Source organism: Ailuropoda melanoleuca, chromosome 5 (genome assembly GCF_002007445.2).
Source record: "Ailuropoda melanoleuca isolate Jingjing chromosome 5, ASM200744v2, whole genome shotgun sequence".
Taxonomy (NCBI): Eukaryota; Metazoa; Chordata; class Mammalia; order Carnivora; family Ursidae; genus Ailuropoda; species Ailuropoda melanoleuca.
The window spans coordinates 130156896-130167756 of NC_048222.1; the positions used below are offsets into that span (position 1 = coordinate 130156896).

A 10861-nucleotide genomic window follows, 5' to 3' on the forward strand; every position below is an offset into this window, starting at 1 on the left:
AAAAAAAACAAAACAAGAAAGTTGTCTTCAAGATCATGTCTGTATCCAAAATACCTAATACAACTCTAATTTTCTGTCAAAACTAAAATATTCTTAATGCTTTAGAAAGTTTGCAACTTGCCCAAGTGTCTACCTGCAGAACTAATGTAAGCAATCATTTCTGTTGCCCCAGGATGGTGCCTCTCCACTGGTGTCTGCTGTGGCTGCTATTACCACTCAGCTTAAGGACTCAGAAATTACCCACTCGAGATGAGGAACTTTTTCAGATGCAGATCCGGGACAAGGCATTTTTTCATGATTCATCAGTAATTCCAGATGGAGCTGAAATTAACAGTTATCTCTTTAGAGACACACCCAAAAGGTATGCTCTATGCAGTACTTTCTTTTTCACTAAGTTCATAAAGGGGATGCTAAAAAGCAAAGTAACCATTTAGACTTAGATTAGATCATTTACAATCCACCTCTGAATAGTATTGCCTATTTTCTCTAAGAAAAGAAATGACAACGCAACTTCTAATCATTAAGTAGAGGCTGTTTGGTCCTTGCTGATTGTGATCTCTTTTGGCATGGAGAGAGCAATTTTTGCCATTCTTACATTTTAGAATGATTATTTTCTTATCTTTGGGATAGCAGGAAATTTCTAAGAAGTATTCTGTAGGATTAAGATGAAATTAATCAAGAACAGGGTTCAAAACGGGCCCATAGGAAGACCCTGAGTTCACCTCCTCCCATTAACACAACAAAACTACAGCTACATATAGGACAATTCTCTCTGAGAAAGATCTGAAAACCAGCTAAACAGTTCCTCTGCACAAAGGATAAAAAGTCCACATAGAGACGGATAGGAGAAGCAGAGGCATGATCTTGCCAAAACTGTACCTCTAGTGTGGTAACTCACAAAAAGGAAGAGTCTGACAAATACAGAGCACGTCCCTGAGGAACAAGGGGTTCAAGCCCCATATCAAGCTCCCCAACCCTTGGGACCTGCACCAGAGAGACAAGTTCCCAAAATATCTGGCTTATGTCTGGGAGACCCAAAAGGCTATGAGAAACTAAGACTTCACTCTCTTTGTTTTAAAAGGTTTATATATTTATTTTAGAGAGATAGAGCAAGAGAGCAAGAGAGAGGGGGGGTAGGGGAGGGGCAGAGGGAAAGAATCTCAAGCACACTCCCCACTGAGCATGGAGCTCAACATGAGGCTCAGTCTCACAATCCTGAGATCACGACCTGAACCAAAACCAAGAGTCGGACACTCTACAAACTGAGCCACCCAGGTGCTCCATAAGACTCCACTCTTAAAGGGCATATGCACAGACTTACTCACCCCAGGACCCAGTGCAAACACAGTAAGCTCAAAAATGCCTCCACTATATACAAAGGAGATTCACTGGCTAATCTTAAAGTGTCTTTTAAGACTTAAGATTTAAAAAGTCTTAAAGTGTCTTAAAGGGCAGGGGTCTCTTGGAACTCTTTTGAGGCATGAAGGTGCTGGCAAGTATCATTTTTGCACTCTCCTTCTAGCTTATTAGCATCGTTTGCCCCACATCTGTGCTCTCCTATGGCCCCACACTGCTAAACCTGGCAGGTAGGCTTGCCCCAGCCTGGCACTAGACCACAGCCCAACCAAAGCCAGAATGTGTGCACAGGCCACCCAGGGGATGCCCCTTGAATTCCTGGCTCTGGTGACTAGGGTCATTACATTTCTGCACCCTGTTGGACTGAAATAGTCAGAAAGACAGTTCTTGGCAGGTTACTACCACCAGGACACTGCAGAGACTAAGCCTGAGACACCCCCAGTCTTCCTGTGACCAATCCTTCAAGATTGGAAGAGATAGTTCTTTCACATAATGCATAGAAACCAACACAGAGAGTTGAACAAAATCAAAAAACAAAAACCAACCAAACAAACAAAAAACCCAGAGGAATATGTTCCAAATGAAGAACAAGATGAAACCCCAGGAAGAAAGAAGAAAGAAAAAAAAACCTTAATGATAAGTAATTTATTGATAAAGAGTTCAAAGTCATGGTAATAAAGATGCTCACCATTCTTGGGAGAAGAATGGGTGAACACAGAGGGAATTTCAACAAAGAGATAAAAAATATAAGGAAGTAGTAAGACAAAAGTCATAGATCTTAAAAATACAGTAACCAAACTGAAATATACACTAGAGGAGGTCAGCAACAGACTAGATAAAGCACAAGAATGGATAAGTAACCAAGAAGACAGGGCAGTGGAATCACCCAAATAGAGCAGGAAAAAGAAAAAATAATCTGAAAAAGTTAAGATCAGAGGGGCCTGGGTGGCTCAGTCAGTTGGGTGTCTGCCTTCAGCTCAGGTCATGATCTCAGGGTCCTGGGATCAAGCCCCATGTCAGGCTCTCTGCTCAGTGGAGAGCCTGCTTTTCTCTCTCCCTCTGCTTGCTGCTCCCCCTGCTTGTGCTCGCTCTCTCTCTCTCTCTCTCTCTCTCTGTTGGATAAATAAATAAAATCTTTGAAAAAAATGTGAAGACCATTTAAGAAACCTATAGAACAACATCAGATGGAAAACATTTGCATATTAGAGGTCCCAGAAAGAGAAGAGAGAAGGAAAGCACCAGAAGACTTATTTGAAAATATAATGGGTGAAAACTACCCTAACCTGGAGGATTAAACATACATCCATGTCCAGGAAACCCAGCGTTCAAAATAAGATAAACCTGAAGAGATCCACACTAAGATATATTACATTAAAATGTCAAAATTCAAAGATAAAGAGAGAATCTTTAAACCGAGAGAAAAACTTGTTACAAATAAGGGTACCCCCACAAGATGATCAGCAGATTTTTCAGCAGAAACTTTGCAGGCCAGAAGAGAATGTCATGATATATTCAAAGTGCTGAAAGCAATAAACTTCCAACCAAGACTACTCACCCAGCAAGATTTTCAGAATTGAAGAGAGATAGAGTTCTCCAGACAAGCCAAAACTAAAGGAGTTCACCACCACTAAACCAGCCTTACCAGAAATGTCAAGGATGTGTCTTTAAGATGAAAAGAAAGGGCACTAACTAGTATCAAGAAAATGTATGAAAGTAAAAATCTCCCTGGTAAAGGTAAATATATATTAAACGTAGTGAACTAATTATAAAGCTAGCATGAAGATTAAAAGACAGAAGTAGAAACAAAACAAAACAAAACAAAACAACTAAACTGAAACTACAACAATTAGTTAGGGTATATACATAAAATGATGTAAAATGTGACATCAAAAGCATAAAATGCGGGACTGGGGAATGAAAATGTAGTTTCATAATGTATTCATATTTAACTTGTTACCAACTTAAAATATACTGGTGTATACACATAGGCTTATATTGGTGAGTTTCATGGTGACCACAAAGCAAAAACCTATGGCATATACAAAAAAAGATAATGAAAATGGAATCTAAATATAATACTAAAAAAGGCCAGCAAACCACAAGAGAAGAAAGTGAGAGAAGGAGAAAAAACAGAAGAGAACTACAAAACAGCCAGAAAACAATTAACAAAATGGCAATAAGTATACACCTACCTATAATTACTTTAACTATAAATGGACTAAATTCTCCAACCAAAAGACATAGAGTAGCTGAATGGATTTTTTTAATTCTACAAGCTCCCTACAAGAGACTCACTTTAGATGTAAGGACACACATAGACTGAAAGTAAAGGGATGGGAAAAAATGTCCTGTGGAAATAGAAACCAAAAGAAGGTTGGGGTAGCTATGCTTTTATCAGGCAAATAGACTTTAAAACAAAAGCTGTAATAAAAGACAAAGATGGGCATTACATAATGATACAGGGGTCAATCCAGCAAAAAGATATAACATTTGTAAATATATTTTTAATTTTTTTAACATTTGTAAATATTTATATACCCAATATAGATAGGAGCACCTAAATACATAAACAAATATTAACAGACCTAAAGGGAGAAATTGAGAGCAATACAATTATAGTAGAGGGACTTAGTACCCCATATTCGTCAATGGATGGTTTATCCAGACAGAGTATCAATATCGATATGGAAACACTGGCCTAAAATGACACATTAGACCATTTACTAGATATATACAGAACATTCCACCCATAAGCAGCAGAATATACATTCTTCTTAAGTGCACACAGAACATTCTCCAGGATAGATCATATGTTAGACCACAAAAAAAGTCTCAATAAATTTAAGAAGATTGAAATTACATCAAACATCTTTTTAGACTATAATTGTATGAAACCAGAAATCAATCACAAAAGGAAAACTGGAAAAATCACAAATATGTGGAGATTTAAAAACATGCTACTGAAAAAACAATAGGTCAATGAAAAAATTAAAAAAATACCTTGAGACAAATGGAAGTGGAAATGTAACACAGCAAAATTTATGGGACACAGCAAAAACAGTTCTATGAAGGAAGTTCTTATTGATACAGGACTACCTCAAGTAATCAGAAAAATCTCAAATAAATAATCTAATTTTACACTTAAAAGAACTAGAAAAATAGGAATAAATGAAGCCCAAAGTTAAAGGAAGGAAGAAAATAATAAACATCAGAGTGGAAATAAATAAGATAGAGACTAAAGAGACAATAGAAAAAGCAATGAAACTAAGAGCTTGCTCTTTGAAAAAATAAACAAAATTTATAAACTTCTAGCTCACAAAGAAAATCGGAAATGAGAGTAAATTACAATTGATACCAAGAAGATACAAAGGACCTTCTATGAGACTAATATGAAAAAGTATATGCCAATAAATTGGACAAACTAGGGGGGAAAATGGATAAATCCCCAGAAACATACAACCTTTAAGACTGAATCATGAGAAAATAGAAAATCTGAATAGATCAATTACTAGCAAGAAGATTGCTAGTCCTGACAAACAAAAGTCCAGGACCAGATGGCTTCACTGGTGAATTCTACTAAACATTCAAAGAAGATCTAATACCTATCCTCCTCAAAACATTTCAAAAAATTGCAGAAGATGGAATACTTCCAAACTCATTTTATGAGGCCAACACTATCCTGATACTGAAACCGGATATAAGGACACCACAAAGAAAGAAAGAAGGATGGAAGGAAAGAAAGAAAAAGAAAGAAAAGAAAGAAAGAAAGAAAGAGAAAGAAAGAAAGAAAGAAAGAAAAAAGAAAAAAGAAAGTAAGGNAAAGAAAAGAAAGAAAAGAAAGAAAGAAAGAAAGAAGAAAAAAGAAAGTAAGGAAGAAAAGAAAAGAAAAGAAAAAAAGAAAAGAAAAGAAAGAAAATTACAGGCCAATATCCCTAATGAATATAGATGCAAAACCCTTCAACAAAATATTAACAGACTGAATTCAAATAATACATTAAAAAGATCATGCACCACCATCAAGTAGGATTTATTCCAGGGATGCAAAGGTGATTCAAGATCCACCAATCAATAAGTGTGATACCACATTAACCAAATGAAGGATAAAAATCATATAATCCTCTCGATAGATGTAGAAAAAGCATTTGGTAAATTCGACATCTATTTATGAAAAAATCTCTCCATAAAGCGGATATAGAGGGAATGTACCCCCACGTAATAAAGGCCATATATGACAAGCCTACAGCTAAGATCACACTCAATGGTGAAAAGAAGAAAGCTTATCCTCTAATTTAATCAAGGACAAGACAAGGGTGCCCATACTTGCCACTGATATTTAACATGGTATTGGGAGTCCTAGCCCAAGCAATTAGGAAGAAAATGATATAAAAGGTGTTCAAATTGGAAAAGAAGAAGTAAAACTGTCACTGTTTGCAGGCAACTTGATTTTATATATAAAAAACCCTGAAAATTCCACCAAAAAATTGTTGTAACTAATAAACAAATTTATTAATGTTGCAGGATACAAAAATCAATATACAAAAATCTGTTGTATTTTTATACACTGATAATGAACTACCAGAAAGAGAAATTAATAAAAAAAAATCCTGTTTGCAATTGCATCAAAAAGAATAGACTACCTAAGAATAAATTTAACCAAGGAGGTAAAAGACCTATACACTGAAAACTGACATTGACGAAAGAAACTGAAGAGGACACAAATAAATGGAAAGACATTCCATGTTCATGAATTGGAAGCATTAAACTTGTCAAAATGTCCATACTACCCAAAGCTATCTATAGATTCAGTGAAATCCCTATCAAAACTCCAATGGCATTTTTCACAGAACTAGAACAAATAATTCTAAAATTTGTCTGGAACCACAAAAGACCTGAAAATCAAAGCCATCCTGAGAAAGAAAGACAAAGCTGGAGGTATGTTTCCTGATTTCAAACTGTACTACAAAGGTATAATAATCAAAACAGTATGGTATGGGAATAAAAACAGATACATAGATCCATGGAGCAGAATAGACAGCCCAGAAATAAACCATGAATACATGGTCAATTAATTCATAACAAATGAGCCAAGAATATACAATGGGAAAAGGACAGTTTGTTTAAAAATGTTCTTGGGAAAACTGGACAGCCACATGCCCAAGAATGAAACTGGACCACTAAACTAAATATAGGCAGTAAGCTCCTTGATATTGCTCTTAGCAGTGTTTTGGGTTCTTTTTTCTCTGTTTTTTGTTTTGTTTTGTTTAATCTGGCTCCAAAGGCAAGGACAACAAAAGCAAAAATAAACAAGTAGGACTACATCAAACTAAAAAGCTTCTGCATAGTGAAGAAAATCATTAACAAAACAAAAAGGCAACCTACTGAATGGGAGAAGGTATTTGCAAGTCATATATTAATAAGGGGTTAAAATCCAAAATATATAAAGGATGCATACAACTTAAAAATAACACGTCTAACTGATTTAAAAATGGGCAGAGGATACAAATAGACCTTTCTCCAAAGAAGACATACCTATGGCCAAAGGTACATGAAAAGATGCTCAGCATCACTCATCATCAGGGAAATGCAAATCAAAACCATAATGAAATGCCACCTCACACCTGTCGGAATGACTATTATCAAAAATACAAGAGATATCAAATATTAGCAAGAATGTGGAGAAACGGGAATCCTCATGCACTGTTGGTGGAAATATAAATTGGTACAGCCACTATGGAAGACAGTAATATGTCCCTCAAAAATCTGTAAATTTAACTCTCATATAATCTAGCAATTCCACTTTTGGGTATCCATCCAAAGAAAATGAGGGGATATAATGTACAGCATGGTGACTACAGTCAATATTATCTTGCATATTATGTAACTTGATACGGTTACAGGGGGAAGGAGACTTACTGTGATGATCATTTCACCGTGTATACATAAATCGTTATTTTGTACATTTGAAATTAATATATTTCAATTGCATCTCAAAAAAAAGCACAAATAGCTAAAATAATAGAAATTAAATGAATAGATATGATTCCTCAAGGGTTCACATTGTTTTATAAGAATGTTTCTGGGGTTCCTGTGTGGCTCGGTTAAGCACCCAACTCTTGATCTCAGCTCAGGTTTTGATCTCAGGGTCATGAGCTCGAGCCCTGTACTGGGCTCCGTGCTGGGCGTGGAGCCTACTTAAACTAAAAAAAGTAAATAAATAATAGTATTTCTTTGAACAATATGATTAGGTTCTGAGAATATTAAGCCAAACGTAGTAAAAACTATCATGGTTCGTTTACCTTTACTCCATCAACAATTTGGGCTCATGTAGTGATTCTAAATATTTTAACCTTGAAAAATGATACATATTTGTTTATTCTTTCTTGTTTTTTTTACCCCGCAAATAATGATCAGGGACTTTGGTATCTACATTTGGATGAAACGTTACCTCACCCTGAGTTGAGAGTTACAGCAACAATAGAAACATCATTTCTAGGAGTGAAATACGCAGCGGGAGGCACTCATAGACACTGTTGATATTACAACTAACGATGAAATTCCAGATAAAATTTAGCAGCAGTGGATAGCTTTTTTCATTAATTATTATTATGTTTACCACATAAATTCCAAAGACTAAATGCCTTATGGAGTGTTTATCCCTCAGCTTCGGCATTAAAATTTGGGGCCATCTTTTCTTAGTTATTCATTACATTTCTGTCTGCCTCACCAGCCAGTTAATATCTGGAGTACATAGATCATGCCCTATTATCAACGATTGCTGATCTCTTCCCCAAGTGCTCTGTGTATGGTAGCCAACAAATGTTTGTCAAATTGTTAAAGTTTATTCAGATCATCTTTTATCCCTAATCGTAAGTGCTTCCATATGAAAATGTTGAGTTAGAGGGACTCCCTGCTGTTTTATATGTACAATGAGTACCTTGTGAAATGCAAGAATTGTTTTGTCATTGGTTGCCTGTGGCCTGTGTTTAAGTTAGTAAGACATAGTTACTTTGGGAAATAAGCTACTTTCTTGTTTGAAATGAGAACAGAAGGTAGTAGATGAACTGACACACTGATTTCTGCGTCAGCAGTTAGCCCTGCTACCCACAGAAAAATCGAAACCTAGAAGTTTTGAACACTTTTTTACTTACATGATGCCAAACAAAAGATTTTGTTGTACCTATGTCTTTGTAATATAGATGGGTTCAGCTGTGTCTGTATTGTTAAAATATCCCATGCAGCCTGGCCAAAGGAACAAAATTCTGCTCTCCAAAAAGGAGACCGAAATGAAAATTAAGCCATCTAACACCTGTCTTGAAAGATGTTTATGATACATATAGCTTCCCACCCAGTAAATGCTTCAGTCATCTAGTTATTTTGTCTAGATGACGTCTAACTTTACTATTTTATGAGAAAGTTGTTTTTATTTTTATAGAGTCTTTATTTGTCCTCCCACTGCCCTATACCCACCTTCCTTCTTTCAATTCATATTTGAATGGTGAGGGGGGAAAGTCCTGATAGTGCCGTTCAGATCCTGTATCTTTAGATAGAAACAGACTTGAGGTGTTAAGTCTCCTGGAGCTGGAACAATAAAGTTGGTGCCAGGATTCTTGGGTTCTATTAATTGATTTAATAATTGATCATTCAAAAATATTTATCAAGTACCTACTATATGCAGAAATCAGTGCTAAAGGCTTAGAATACAATGACATGGCAAATGAACCCTAAGTGGGCCTCTGTAGAGAAAATGGCAGTCAAATAATGCAAATATATAGTCACAAATTTCAATAAGTGCCCCAGGGGAAAGATGCAGGATACTCTGAGACTATCTGAGAACCTGACCCAGAATTAGGAGTCAGAAAAGGCAGCCCTGAATTCAGAAATGACACTTAAGTATGAGGAAGGGCAAATGGGTGCATTTCAGGCCTATGAAACAACATCCCAGAAGTTCCAATGTGGGGTGGATTCTGGGAAACCAGGGGAGCCCCATGTGGTTTGGGCATAGAAGATGAGAGACCAGTAAGGTAAGCAGGGGTCCCACCAGTGAGGAAGTTTGAGACTATGCAAACAATTAAGGACTTTTCCCCAAAAAGCTAAAGTCTAAACTTACTCATCAATTCATTCAACAAATATTTATTAAGAATTATTTTAGTCTGGGAGCGCCTGGGTGGTGCAGTCGTTAAGCCTCTGCCTTAGGCTCAGGGCGTGATCCCAGCGTTCTGGGATCGAGCCCCACATCAGGCTCCTCTGCTAGGAGCCTGCTTCTTCCTCTCCTACTCCCCCTGCTTGTGTTCCCTCTCTCGCTGGCTGTCTCTCTATGTCAAATTAATAAATAAAATCTTAAAAGAAAAAAAAGAACCTATGTTTAAAAAAAAAAAGAATTATTTTAGTCTGTAAGTCCTCATCAATGAACCGAACACCCTGCCCTCTTAGAGCTTTCATTCTGATTAGAAGAGATGGAATAATAAAAAGGTTAGCAAAGAAATGGAGAATATGTCAGGGAGTGATAAGTGCTTCGAGGATCAATGAAGAAGAGTGAAAGAGAGCTTCATGGGTAGGAAGATGATATTTTCCATAAGGGGTCAGAGTAAGTCTGTTAAATGAATAAAAACGAAACCTGTGATTTTTCCAGCGACTCTTGATGGTAAGTCCTAGAATGAATGATCTCAGTCTGAATTGGTCCACTTCCCCACAGGTATTTCTTTGTGGTTGAAGAAGATAATACTCCATTATCAGTCACGGTAACTCCCTGCGATGCACCGTTAGAGTGGAAACTGAGTCTCCAAGAGCTGCCAGAGGAGGCGAGCGGGGACGGCTCTGGTAAGCAGCATGACCACTCTGGCCCCAAGCCTCTCGGTGGAGAGTTCAAAGACCTGTGGTGTAGACGGCCTTCTTTCGCTAGAAAGAGCAGCGTGGATGCATAGGGCAAGAAGCTGGAGACTTCGCAATGGGGATGAGAGAAATGGGGGATGGCTCCAAAGGACAGTGATCTTGGTTGAAAAACCAGTTAAGGGAGACAGAGGCAGAGCCTGAAGGAGTGAGGAAAACGGAAAGGTTGGGACTAGACTCTCTAGCTGTGGTTTGCAATCTCCCCCAAACATTGGAATCAGCACTGGGGCCTTTAAAAACTACTGATGCCTGGATCCCACCCTTAGAGGTTCTTATTTAATCATCCTGGCGTGTGATCTGGACATTGGAACTATTAAAATCTCCCCCAAGGTGGTTCCGGTATGCAGTCAGGATCTCTGGAGAGTAAAGGGTGACACCAAAAAGAGGAGTAAAAAGGCACTGAGCACCATTGAAAGGCCAGGATGACAAGAAAATCAGTAGGAGGGTATGTTAGGCATTTAAAGAAGATGCAGATGGTGGAAAGCAAATACCAAGTTACGGGGAATGAGAAGAGTCCATAGGAGGCCCCGGGGTGACCTGCTCCCTTTAAGGGGTGAAGGCTTCATAGCTTAAAGGGAAGGCTTGGTGACTGGTGCCACGCAAAGGATGCTAGCAAGAT

The 10861-nt window shown here is 37.5% G+C and overlaps 1 protein-coding gene across 1 annotated transcript in view; it reads left to right on the forward strand.

Moving 5' to 3' along the window:
- The first annotated feature begins 173 nt into the window (after positions 1-173).
- Positions 174-10861, forward strand: part of NDNF (neuron derived neurotrophic factor) — an 18794-nt gene continuing 8106 nt past the window's right edge. Inside the window, exons 1-2 of the mRNA XM_034661677.1 lie at positions 174-361; positions 10049-10173. Of these exons, the coding sequence (XP_034517568.1) occupies positions 174-361; positions 10049-10173 (313 nt within the window). The remainder of the gene's footprint in view (positions 362-10048; positions 10174-10861) is intronic.